This window comes from Rhinoraja longicauda, chromosome 20 (genome assembly GCF_053455715.1).
Source record: "Rhinoraja longicauda isolate Sanriku21f chromosome 20, sRhiLon1.1, whole genome shotgun sequence".
Classification (NCBI taxonomy): domain Eukaryota; kingdom Metazoa; phylum Chordata; class Chondrichthyes; order Rajiformes; family Arhynchobatidae; genus Rhinoraja; species Rhinoraja longicauda.
The window spans coordinates 10,106,294-10,120,357 of record NC_135972.1 but is presented as its reverse complement, the minus strand read 5'-3'; the positions used below and the strand labels follow the sequence as shown (position 1 = coordinate 10,120,357).

Here is a 14,064-nt window from a genome sequence, read left to right as displayed (position 1 = left end):
GGAGGAAACCGGAGATCCTGGAGCAAACCCACGCAGGTCACGGGGAGAATGTACAAACTCTGTACAGACAGCGCCCATAGTCAGGATCGAATCCAGGTCTCTGGCGCTGTAAGGCGGCAACTCTACCGCTGCGCCACCGTGCCATCCTAGGTTGTCCTATAGTTTAACTGTGTAAAGGCATGTTAGATTCTCATGTGACATTGGGATTGGCTTTCTTGGTCAACTGGTTACTGAATCATCCTACCTCAACCAGAGAGCAGTGCTGAACTACTATCTATCTATCTCTTTGATGTCCCTCGGACTTTGCTAGCTCTACCTTGCACAAAACGTTATTCCCTTGTCATGTATCCATACACTACAACGGATCGATTGTCCTTCTGCGGACTGGTCAGCACGCAACAAAAGGCTTTCCACTGTACCCCCGGTGTAAGTGGCAAAGCTCGAGTAGTTTGTGATTTAACAGTGATTATACATCCTTTCAGGTAGTAAACTCCATTGGGAAACATGGTTCAGCCGGAGAGAACAGCAGCAAATGAAGGCAGTATTAGATCAAAGGAAGAGGCAATTGTTACCAAAACACAAAGTACTTGTGCTATAACACGAGGATAAGCACTCAACCAAGAAAACCAAGCCCAATGCCAAAGTACTATCTAATCTACCAATACACACTTATGCTCGAGGACTTATGCCATAGGGCTTCATATTTACATGTTCACAAGTTATAGGAGTAGAATTAGGCCATTCGGCCCATCCACCACCATTCCACCAGTCCACTCCACCATTCAATCATGGCTGATCTCTGCCTCCTAATCCCATTTCCCTGCCTTCTCCCCATAACCCTTGACACCCGTTCTAATCAAGAATTTGTCTACCTCTGCCTTAAAAATATCCACTGACTTGGCCTCCACAGCCCTCTGTGGCAATGAGTTCCACAGATTAACTACACTCTGACTAAAGAAGTTCCTCCTCTCCTCCTTTCTAAAAGAGTGCCGTTTAATTCTGAGGCTATGACCTCTGGTCCTAGACTCTCCCACTGGTGGAAACATCCTCTCCACATCCACTCTATCTGTGCCTTATTTAGTAAGAAACTAACTACATGTGAACAAACACACAAGCCTGAGGATTGGAAACACTTCAAAATTCAGCAGAGGAGATGCGAGGCATCGACAGGGAAAGGGAATGTGGATGAGAGTAATCTAGCGTGAAACATAAAAACAGATCGTAAAAGCTTCTCCCCATATGTAAAAAGGAAAAGATTAATGTTGCTTCCCTTATAGCCGAAGACGAGATTAACCAAGCTGCAGAATGAGGAAATGGGGCAGGACTTTATTTGTTTCTGCCTTCCTGTTAGAAGATGAGTTTGGTTTGGTTCAGTTTAGAGATACAGGCCATCGGCCCAAAGAGTCCACGCCGACCAGCTACCTCCCCGTACCCTAGTTCTATCCAACACACTAGGGACAAATTGCAGAAGCTAATTAACCTGCAAACCTGTATGTGTTCGGAAGCTGGATCACACGGGAAAGCCCACATGGTCACAGGGAAAATATGCAAGCTCTGTACAGACTGTATCCATGGTCAGAATCCAACCCAGGTTTAGTTTAGTTTGGTGATACAATGCGGATACAGACCTTTCAGCTCACCGAGTCCGTGCTGACCAGCGATCCCCGCGCATTAACGCCGCCCTACACACACGAGGAACAATTTACACTTATACCAAGCAATTTAACCTACCATCCTGTACACCTTTGGAGTGTGGAAGGAAACCTGAACACCCAGAGAAAACCCACGCTGGTCACGGGGAGAACGTGCAAACTCCGCACAGACAGCACCCGTAGTCAGGATCGAACCCGGGTCTCCAGCGCTGTAAGGCAGCAACTCTACCGCTGCGCCACCGTGCCACCCTTAAGCTTGTAAGCTGTAAACCATCAATCCGAGTTTGCTGTGTGGAATTGGGTCACCTTCTCGTAGGTACGTAGATGAAGGTGTAGGTGTCTTGTAGGTATCATTCATAGCCATGTGCACAAAATATTCCAGCTTTCTTGCATTGACACAAAATGCTGGAGCAACTCAGCGGGTCAGGCAGCATCACTGGGGAGAAGGAATGGGCGATGTTTTGGGGTCGGGACCCTTCCTCAAACAGGTAAGCAGCGACCATGATTTTCATCGGGCTTGGCCTCCAAACACAAGAAATGATGAATCAAAGGCTGTTTTTACGGTTTAAAGTTGGTGTAATGGTGAGGCTTGACATTGGAGTTATCATATCATATCATATCATATATATACAGCCGGAAACAGGCCTTTTCGGCCCACCAAGTCCGTGCCGCCCAGCGATCCCCGCACATTAACACTATCCTACACCCACTAGGGACAATTTTTACATTTACCCGCCAATTAACCTACATACCTGTACGTCTTTGGAGTGTGGGAGGAAACCGAAGATCTCGGAGAAAACCCACGCAGGTCATGGGGAGAACGTACAAACTCCTTACAGTGCAGCACCCGTAGTCAGGATCGAACCTGAGTCTCCGGCGCTGCATTCGCTGTAAAGCAGCAACTCTACCGCTGCGCTACCGTGCCGCTTGATATACTCCCCCCCACAAGTGTGTCCAGCCTTGGTGATAAAGCAGACAGCCAGGCCTGAAATACATAGCCTGCACAAAGCCACACTGATTAACCTGGACACAGTCCTCTGTGTAACTATCTGCTAACTTAATTAACCCTTAAATTAGTGTTTAAAGTCTGTCTGGCCTGTTACTGCGAACCGCAGCTGTGATTTACCCTTCCCTTTCCCAGAGTAATCTACAACTTTAATTTTGCCGAATCCTTGAAGATAGATTTAGATTTTAGATTTAGAGATACAGCGCGGAAACAGGCCCTTTGGCCCACCGGGTCCGCACCGCCCAGCGATCCCCGCACATTAACACTATCCTACACACACTAGGGACAATCTTTTTACATTTGCCCAGCCAATTAACCTACATACCTGTACGTCTTTGGAGTGTGGGAGGAAACCGAAGATCTCGGAGAAAACCCACGCAGGTCACGGGGAGAACGTACAAACTCCGTACAGACGGCGCCCGCAGTCGGGATCGAACCTGAGTCTCCGGCGCTGCATTCGCTGTAAGGCAGCAACTCTACCGCTGCGCCACCCTTGCCGCCCATGAGTGCAATGTGCAGAATCCGAAGGGGGAAAAGTGGATTAGTTACCGCAGGCAAATGCTGAAGGGCAGTACAGCACGGTGGTGCAGCGGTAGAGTTGCCGCCTCACCGCGCCAGAGACCTGGGTTCGATCCAACGGCTGCTTGTCTGTACGGAGCTTGTACGTTCTCCCCGTGACCGCGTGGGTTTCCTCCAGGTGCTCCAGTTTCCTCTCACACTCCAAAGACCTACAGGTTTGTAGGTTAATTGGCTTCTGTAAATCGTAAGTGATCCCCAGTGTGGACGATAGTGTTAGTCCACGGGGTGATCGCTGGTCGGCGAGAACTTGCAAACTCTACACAGTCAGAACCCATAGTCAGGATCGATCCCGAGTCTCTGGTGCTGCAAGGCAGCAACTCTACCGCTGCGCCATCGTGCCTCCCTGTGTTGGCGGTTGGCCCCTGTAAATTGCCCCTGGAGTGTAGGCAGTGGATGTAAAAGTGGGATAACATAGAACTAGTGTGGACGGGTGATCGATGGGCCTGTTTCTGTGCTGTATCTTTCAATCAGATCAGAGACAGTTCAGAGACACAGCGGGGAAACAGGCCCTTCGGCCCACCGAGTCCGCGCCGACCAGCGACCCCCGTGCTGTAGCACTTTCCTACACACTAGGGTGTACTGAAGCCGATTAACGTGCAAACCCGCACGTCTTTGGAGTGTGGGAGGAAACCAGAGCACCCGGGAAAAATGCACGAGGTCGCAGGGAGAACGTACGCACTCCGTACAGACAGCACCCGAGGTCGGAATCGAACCCGGCTCTCTGGCACGGTGAGAATTCCATGTGGAATTCCATGTGGAATCCGCTGTGGTGGATGTTCATGTTAAATGTTACTTTATGTGGCTGTGTGTCTTGTTGCTTTTCACTTAGTGTGGCTGTACGGTAACTCAAATTTCACTGCGCCTTAATCGGTTGCATGTGACAATAAATTGATCTTGCAATCTTGATCTTGAAATCTCGAGTGCCTGCTCGACGTTCCCAGGGCTCTATGCCATTGAAGCGACCACCATATAATTTGATGGCGAGTGAGATGAGATGTGAGCAGCGGCTGTCGTCTTTAACATTCAGAGCAGTGTGTAGGTGGATTAATGCTGGCAGTAAACCTGGCATCATCTCCACAGGGATCGTAGCCACCATCATCACCGCCACCCGAGGCTGGTGTCAGGACATCAAGTGAACATCCTCCAACACTCAGCCGCAGGTCGTTAAAATGTCGGCGCTATCTTACTGCCGGGTGAAACAAAGCTAAATTAGTTTAGTTTAGCTTAGTTTAGAGGTACGGCGTGGAAGCAGGCCCTTCGGCCCACCGGGTCCGTGCTGGCCAGCGATCCCCGCATATTAACACTGTCCTACTTACACTGGGGACAAGTTTTTTTTTCCATTTACCAAGCCAGTTTACCTACATCTTTGGAGTGTGGAAGTTAACCGGAGTATCCGGGGGAAACCCACTCAGGTCATGGGGAGAATGTACAAACTGTACAGACGGCACCCGTAGTCGGGATTGAACCCGGGTCTCCAGTGCTGCAAGCTCTGTCACAGCAGCCACTCTACCTCTGCGCCACCGTGCCGCCGTTACTTCTCATATCTTGCTTGGACAGCTTACAGCCCAGTGGTATGAATCTTTATGATTTATTTAACTTCAAGTAACCCCGGCAAGCCCTCTCTCCCCCTCCCCAGTCACACCAGCTTCTCGTTCGCACCCAACAAGCAGCCAACACTGGACTGCTTCCTTTATCATCGTTATTTTCTGCATATCTTTCATTCATTTGTTCTTTATCTCTCTCCACATCATCGTTCTTTATCTCTCTACATCTCGTTTTCCATTTCTCTAACAAGTCTGAAGAAAGGTCTCGACCCGAAACGTCACCCATTCCTTCTCTCCAGAGATGCTGCCTGTCCCGCTGAGTTACTCCAGCATTTTGTGTCTATCTTCGGTTTAAACCAGCATCTGCAGTTCCTTCCTACTACAAATTAGTTTAGAGATACAGCGCGGAAACAGGCCCTTCGGCCCGCCGTGTCCGCGCCGACCGGCGATCCCCGCACTTTAACACTATCCTACACACACTAGGGACAATTTACATTTACATCAAGTCAATTTACCTACAAACATGTACGTCTTTGGAGTGTGTGTGGAAACCGAAGATCTCAGACAAAACCCACGCAGGGAGACCGTACAAACTCCGTACAGACAGTACCCGTAGTCAGGATCGAACCGGGGTCTCTGCAGCTGTAGGGCAGTAGCTCTACCGCTGCGCTATCGTGCTGCCTCGAGCAATGAGTCAAATAGTTAGTTAGTGTAGTTTATTGTCATGTGTACCGAGGTACAGTGAAAAGCTTTTGTTGCGTGCTAACCAGTCAGCGGAAACACAATACACGTTTACAATCGAGCCGTCCACAGTGTACAGATACATGATAAAGGGAACAGCGTGAATATTGTTTAGTGCAAGATAAAAGCCAGTAGAGTCCGATCAAAGATAGTTCGAGGCTCTCCAATGTGGCTGAGAAACAAGAAGGAAAGTCATCACCGCTAAATTTCCTAGACGCTAAATATAATCGGGAAGAAAATGAGAAGAAGAACGTTTCCTTTGGAGTGTGGGTGGAATCTGAAGATCTCAGCAAAAAGGGTAAGAGCTATTTTCCCCCATCAATGTCTTGCCGCCTCTGCTGCTGAATTTAGTTTAGTTTACAACACGGAAACTGACCCTTCGGTCCATCTAGTCTGCGCCTACGAGTGATCCCCGCACAGTAACACTATCCCGCCCACTGGGGTCAATAGACAATAGGTGCAGGAGGAGGCCATTCGGCCCTTCGAGCCAGCACCGCCATTCAATGTGATCATGGCTGATCATTCTCAATCAGTACCCCGTTCCTGCCTTCGCCCCATACCCCCTGACTCCGCTACCCTTAAGAGCTCTATCTAGCTCTCTCTTGAATGCATTCAGTGAATTAGCCTCCACTGCCTTCTGAGGCAGAGAATTCCACAGATTCACAACTCTGACTGAAAACGTTCTTCCTCGTCTCAGTTCTAAATGGCCTACCCCTTATTCTTAAACTGTGGCCCCTTGTTCTGGACTCCCCCAACATTGGGAACATGTTTCCTGCCTCTAACATGTCCAACCCCTTAATAATCTTATACGTTTTGATAAGATCTCCTCTCATCCTTCTAAATTCCAGTGTACACAAGCCTAGTCGCTCCAGTCTTTCAACATATGACAGTCCCGCCATTCCGGGAATTAACCTAGTAAACCTACGCTGCACGCCCTCAATAGCAATTTACAATCTTTACTGGAACCAATTACCCGACAAACCCGCACATTTTTGGAGTGTGGGAGTTAACCGGAGAAATCCGGGGAAAACCCACTCAGATGATGGGGAGAACGTACAAACTCCGTGCCGACAGCCCCCATAGTCGGGATTGAACCCGGGTCTCTGGCGCTGTAAGGCAGCAACTCTACCGCTGCGCCACCGTGCCGCCCCAATGTTTACAGGCTTTAAAAGACTCATCAGCTCGAGCGCGGTCCTGACCTCCCATCTACCTCATTGGAGAGCTTTAAACTGTCTTAAATTGGACTTTATTTGCACTAAATGTGCCCTTCATCGGTACACTGTGGACAGCTTGACTGTAATCATGTGTAGCGCCTTTCTTTGGCTGGATCGCCCAGTTCGGTTTAGTTTATTGTCACATGTACATGTACCGTCACCTCTGCCACGTGTTAATTAGCGATGAACGCATTTCACCGACGCAGTAAATTTACACTTGCTCGGTAGCACTCCCATTTCCACCTTGTGTAACATCCGACTGAGGCTGGGGTCCGCGCGATGTAACCCTTACGTAGGTCGGGGAGCACCTGTACCTTGAATGGCACGGTGTCAACTTTTACCAAGTAACAGCCTCGTGGCATTTTGCTAAATTAAACGCTCTGTATCGATACAAGCTGTCCTGGCTGTTGTTTGTTGCTCTGGGTTCCCTGCGGAGAGATAGAAAAGCAGTTGTGTAGCATGACCAGCTGTAGAGAATGTCTTATTTGCTCTGATGCAGAGTTCCTTCATGGGTGAGTTAATCCCTTTATGATTATATGGTTAGCTGGATGTTTTACACTTATGGATTCAAACGAGGAAATCGCAAGAGTTCACTGTGGAATTGCAATTGACTTTACTCTGGGTTATATAACTGTGCCGTGCCTTTGTCTTGGTTGCAAGATAACAGGCCGTTCGTTCTCTGAGTGCCCCACTCTGAGAACAGCGCGTGAAACATGTTTCTCCGCTTTCGCTGGAAGGCAGAAATTAAAAACAAGATGCTGGAAATATTCAGCAACCGACTCTGGAGAAACGAAGTGAATCTTTCGAGTCAATAGCGAAGGTGGGCCGAATGGCCTAACTCTACTCCTATCATTTATGAATAAGACCGGGCGGCACGGTGGCGCAGCGGTAGGATTGCTGCCTCATAGCGCCAGAGATCCTGGTTCGATCCTGACCACAGGTGCTTGTCCGTACGGAGTTTGTACGTTCTCCCCGTGACTGTGGGTTTTCTCCGGGCGCTCCGGTTTCCTCCCACATTCCAATGACGTCCAGATTTGCAGGTTATTTGGCTTCTGTAAAGTTGCCCCTAGTGTACAGGATGCCAAATTGGGATTACACGGAACTGGTGTACGGGTGACCGTTGTGGACGCGATGGGCCTGTTTCCTCGCTGTATCTTTTAACTAATCTACCGGGCGGCACGGTAGCGCAGCGGTAGAGTTGCTGCTTTACAACGAATGCAGCGCCGGAGACTCAGGTTCGATCCTGACTACGGGTGCTGCACTGTAAGGAGTTTGTATGTTCTCCCCGTGACCTGCGTGGGTTTTCTCCGAGATCTTCGGTTTCCTCCCACACTCCAAAGACGTACAGGTATGTAGGTTAATTGGCTGGGTAAATGTAAAATTGTCCCTAGTGGGTGTAGGATAGTGTTAATGTGCGGGGATCGCTGGGCGGCACGGACTTGGAGGGCCGAAAAGGCCTGTTTCCGGCTGTATATATATGATATGATATGATACACTAAACCTTCTGAGTTCTATCTACACGTGGCACATTGGGAGAGGACATTCTGCATACAAACATATGAATTAGGAGCAGGAGTAAAGTATCGAATCATGTGCTTGTCTGTGCCGAGTTTTGTACCTTCTCCCCGTGACCTGCGTGGGTTTTCTCGGAGATCTTTGGTTTCCTCCCACACTCCAAAGCCGTACAGGTTTGTCGGTTGACTGTGTAGGCAGGAACTGCAGATGCTGGTTTAAACTGAAGATGGACACAAAATGCTGGAGTAACTCAGCGGGACGGGCATCATCTCTGGAGAGGGGGACTCCTTGTCTCGACCCGAAACGTCACCCATACCTCCTCTCCAGAGATGCTGCCTGATCCTGCTGAGTCACTCCAGCTTTTTGTGTCCATGTATTGTAGGCCAATTGGTTTGGTATAAACGTAAATTTCCCTAGTGTGTGTAGGATAGTGTTAGCGTGCGGGGATCGCTGGTCAGCGCGGACTCGGTGGGCCGAAGGGCCTGTTTCCACGCTGTATCTCTAAACTAAGCAAAACTTGAACTTATGAAAATGGCTTTTCCCATCAGGTCTGGGACGGTACCAAATGTCCGTACCCATTAAAGGAGGTTCCAGTCGCCCACAGCACCCTGGAAGGAGATGAAAGTGAGATTACTCGCCTGGGCCCTCTGACGGTGGACATCCTGACCTACGACAACCACACTGGAACAGCAAAGTCTCTCAAGGTACCCTGGCTTCAGACTGGTAGTGTTGGATGCAGGAAAGAAACGAGACGTTGGAACCAAGAGGTTCTGATGGTCGGGTCATCGACCCGAAGCACAACTGTTTCTCTCTCCACAGGTGCTTTGCTTTATTGTGTGGAGACAAGCCCTTCGGCCCGCTGAGTCCGTGCCGACCAGCGAAAAATGGCGGAGTCGACTTGATGGGCCGAATGGCCTAATTCGTATTCTGCTCCTACGTGCAGACAGAGGAGACTAGTGGAACTTGGCATTATGGCCAGCATAGACATTTGGACCGAATGGCCTGTTGCTGTGCTTTATTCTGTGATGTTCTGTTGGTGCGAACTGTTTTCTAATCTGGTCTGATGCAGAGCAGAAGGTGCTGATGACTTTGGCATTCACTTCCAATACTTTCTCCACGCAACTGTGGATCAACGCTAATTCCTTTTCATCGTGTTGACTGTTCCCCACTATTAGCTATTGGTTTTCATAAGTTCATAAGTGATAGGAGCAGAATTAGGACATTCGGCCCATCAAGTCTACTTCACCATTTAATCATGGCTGATCTATCTCTCCCTCCTAGATCAAGAATCAAGAATCTATCTATTTCTGCCTTAAAAATATCCGTTGACTTGGCCTCCACAGCCTTCTGTGGCAATGAATCTCACAGATTCACCACCCTCTGACTGAAGAAATTCCTCCTCGCCTTCCTAAAGGAACGTCCTTTAATTCTGAGGCTTTGGCCTCTGGTCCTAGACTCTCCCACTAGTGGAAACATCTGCTCCACATCCAATCTATCCAGGACTTTCGCTGGTTTCACTTCCTTGAAGTGTAATATTTGTTTAACCTATTTAACAACATTTCCCGAGCTATTTCTTCATAATTTATCTTGCCTCAGTCTGTGGAACGCCCACTTTATCTAACAATAGACAATAGGTGCAGGAGTAAGCCATTCGGCTCTTCGAGCCAGCACCACCATTCAATGTGATCATGGCTGATCATTCTCAATCAGTACCCCGTTCCTGCCTTCTCCCCATATCCCCTGACTCCGCTATTCTTAAGAGCTCTATCCAGCTCTCTCTTGAATGCATTCAGAGAATTGGCCTCCACTGCCTTCTGAGGCACTGAATTCCACAGATTTACAACTCTCTGACTGAAAAAGTTTTTCCTCATCTCCGTTCTAAATGGCCTACCCCTTATTCTTAAACTGTGGCCCCTGGTGTTGGACTCCCCCAACATTGGGAACATGTTTAGTTTAATTCCTGCCTCTAACGTGTCCTACCCCTTAATAATCTTATATGTTTCGATAAGATCCCCTCTCATCCTTCTAAATTTCAGTGTATACAAGCCTAGTCCCTCCAGTCTTTCAACATATGACAGTCCCGCCATTCTGGGAATTAACCTAGTAAACCTTCGCTGCACGCCCTCAATAGCAAGAATATCCTTCCTCAAATTTGGAGACCAAAACTGCACACAGTACTCCAGGTGCGGTCTCACTAGGGCCCTGTACAACTGCAGAAGGACCTCTTTGCTCCTATACTCAACTCCTCTTGTTATGAAGGCCAACATTCCATTGGCTTTCTTCACTGCCTGCTGTACCTGCATGCTTCCTTTCAGTGACTGATGCACTAGAACACCCAGATCTTGTTGTACGTCCCATTTTCCTAACTTGACACCATTCAGATAATAATCTGCCTTCCTATTCTTACCACCAGTGGATAACCTCACACTTATCCACATTAAACTGCATCTGCCATGCATCTGCCCAATCACACAACCTGTGCAAGTCACCCTGCAACCTCATAGCATCTTCCTCACAGTTCACACTACCACCCAGCTTTGTGTCATCTGCAAATTTGCTAATGGTTCTTTTAATCCCTTCATCCAAGTCATTAATGTATATTGTAAATAGCTGCGGTCCTGCACCGAGCCTTGCGGTACCCCACTAGTTACTGCCTACCATTCTGAAAGGGACCCATTTATCCCCACTCTTTGCTTTCTGTCTGCCAACCAATTTTCTATCCATGTCAGTACCCTACCCCCAATACCATGTGCTCTAATTTTGCTCACTAATCTCCTATGTGGGACCTTGTCGAAGGCTTTCTGAAAGTCGAGGTACACCACATCCACCGGCTCTCCCCTGTCAATTTTCCTAGTTACATCCTCAAAAAAGTCCAGAAGATTAGTCAAGCATGATTTCCCCTTCGTAAATCCATGCTGACTCGGAACGATCCTGTTACTGCTATCAAATGCTCCGCAATTTTGTCTTTTATAATTGACTGCAGCGTCTTCCCCACCACTGATGTCAGACGATGGTCTATAATTTCCCGTTTTCTCTCTCCCTCCTATCTTAAAAAGTGGGATAACATTAGCTACCCTCCAATCCACAGGAACTGATCCTGAATCTATAGAACATTGGAAAATGATCACCAATGCATCCACAAAATGCTGGAGTAACTCAGCAGGTCAGGCAGCATCCCAGGAGAGAAGGAATGGGTGACGTTTCGGGTCGAGACCCTTCTTCAGACTGATGTCAGGGGGCGGGACAAAGGACGGATATAGGTGGAGACAGGAAGATAGAGGGAGAAGGGGGAGGGGAAGAGAGGGACAGAGGAACTATCTAAAGTTGGAGAAGTCAATGTTCATACCGCTGGGCTGCAAGCTGCCCAAGCGAAATATGAGGTGCTGTTCCTCCAATTTCCGGTGGGCCTCACTATGGCACTGGAGGAGGCCCATGACCGAAAGGTCAGACTGGGAGTGGGAGGGGGAGTTGAAGTGCTCAGCCACCGGGAGATCAGGTTGGTTAAGGCGGACTGAGCGAAGGTGTTGAGCGAAACGATTGCTGAGCTTTTTGTGTCTTTTTGTGTCTATCTTCGGTTTCAACCATCATCTGCAGTTCATTCCTGCACAAAAGCAGAGATCATTTGCGTTTAGTTTAGTCAAGAGATACCGCGCGGAAACAGGCCCTTCGGCTGGCTCACCCAGTCCACGCCGACCAGCGATCACCCCGTACACCAGCACTATCCTACACACTAGGGACAAGTTACAATTCTAACCGAAGCCAATTAACCTACAATCCTGCGCGTCTTTAGAGTGTGGGGGGAAACCCGGAGAAAACCTAGGTGGTCAAGGGGAGAACGTGCAAAGTCCGTACAGAGTGCGCCCGTTGTCAGGGTCGAACCCGAGTCTCTGGCGGTGTAAGGCAGCGACTACCGCTACGCCACCATGTTGTGAGGATGAGCAAGGCTGCGATCTGATCCACCACTCCCCCCAATGCGAACATTGGACGTTGTCAATGGAACTGGTGCCCTGTTACTGTGCTGACCACTATCTCCTGCACTCTGTGTCTTCCCCTTTGCTCTATCTACAACGTGGTTGGAGTTTGACTGATTGTACTTATGTATAGTACCATCCGATCTGACCCAAAATATCACCCATCCATGTTCACCTGAGATGGAGACACAAGGAACTGCAGATGCTGGCTTATGGGGAAAAAACACAAAGTACTGGAGTAATTCAGTGGACCGGTGGGGGTGGGGGACGGGGGAACAGCGTGGGGGGGGAGAGGATGGTAGACGCTAGATACAGCAATATGTGTGTGTGTGTTTGTGTAGCACTGCTGCCCTCTGCTGCTTAACTCGAGCAACAGCAGGAACATGGCCAGATGTGTGTGAGCACAGCTGGATGTGGGAGAGTGCAGGGCGGCACAGCGGTAGAGTTGCTGCATTACAGCGCCAGAGACCCGGGTTCAATCCTGACTACTGGTGCTGTCTGTGCGGAGTTTGTACGTTCTCCCCGTTTCTCCGGGTGAAACATGGAAAATAGAAGCAGGAGTAGGCCATTCGGCCCATCGAGCCAGCACCGCCAATCAATATGATCATGACTGATCATCCAGAATCAGTGCCCCGCTCCCCATATCCCTCGATTCCGTTCGCCCAAAGAGCTATATCTAACTCTCTCTTGAATACATCAACTCCAGTGTGCCGGTTTCCTCCCAAACTCCAAAGATGTACAGGTTTGTAGACTGTTTGGCATCAGTAGCAATTGTAAATTGTTTCCCGCGTGTAGCATAGAACTAGTGTGCAGGGTGATCGCTGGTCAGTGCAGACTCGATGGGCCAAAGGGCCTGTTTCCACGCTGCATCTCTAAACTAAACTAAACTAATTAACCATGACACTTGCAGACGAGAATGTGTTTCAAGATAATCAGATGGAACACAATCCATCAAATGGATTTTGCAAGTATTTTCTCTGATCCTACATTCATTCCCCCTCCCTTTTCCAACACAGTGTGACTTGTTTACCATTAGTGACGTTGCTGGTAGATGGAGCTCTGGTGAACCCTGCTGATCAATAGCGGTATTGCATTCAGTGGTCCAGAATCAAAGGTCCACAACCAATTTTCCGGCACCCTTGCTTCCAGAGCCCTTCTGGATTATCTGATTAAAGGATATATGTTTAGAGGGGTATGAGCCCAATGCAGGCAGGTGGGACTAGTGTAAATGGGGCATCTTGGTGGGTGTGGGCAAGTCGGCTTGTTTCCACGCTGTATGACTCTATCACACATACGACATATGTATACACACACACACCACATATATGGCACAATGCACAACAGTAAAGTAGCTGCCTTACAGGACCAGAGACCCCGGTTCGATCCTGACTACAGGTGCTGTCTGCATGGAGATTGTACGTTCTCCCCGTGACCTGCGTGGGTTTTCTCCGGGTGCTCCCATTTCCTCAGCGCAGACCCGGTGGGCTGAAGGGCCGGTTTATCCACGCTGTATCTAAACTAAACATCTACACCAAATAGTGGAGTAACTCAGCGGGACAGGCAGCATTTCTGGAGAGAAGGAATGGGTTTTGGGTCAAGACCCTTCTTCAGCATCTGCAGTTCCTTCATAAACATATACACGCACGTGCACTTGCATTCACACACATGCAAGCACATATATATCATATCATATCATATATATACAGCGCGGAAACAGGCCTTTTCGGCCCACCAAGTCCGTGCCGCCCAGCGATCCCCGTACATTAACACTATCCTACACCCACTAGGGACAATTTTTTTAAAAACATTTTTTACCCAGTCAATTAAAGAGATTAAAGACAT

At 48.7% G+C, this 14,064-nt stretch overlaps 1 protein-coding gene across 2 annotated transcripts in view; it reads left to right on the top strand.

Moving 5' to 3' along the window:
• Positions 1-14,064, top strand: part of pot1 (protection of telomeres 1 homolog) — a 148,076-nt gene that overhangs the window by 105,603 nt on the left and 28,409 nt on the right. For both annotated transcript variants that reach the window (XM_078416516.1, XM_078416517.1), the window contains exon 10: positions 8,800-8,955. In XM_078416516.1, the coding sequence (XP_078272642.1) occupies positions 8,800-8,955 (156 nt within the window). The remainder of the gene's footprint in view (positions 1-8,799; positions 8,956-14,064) is intronic.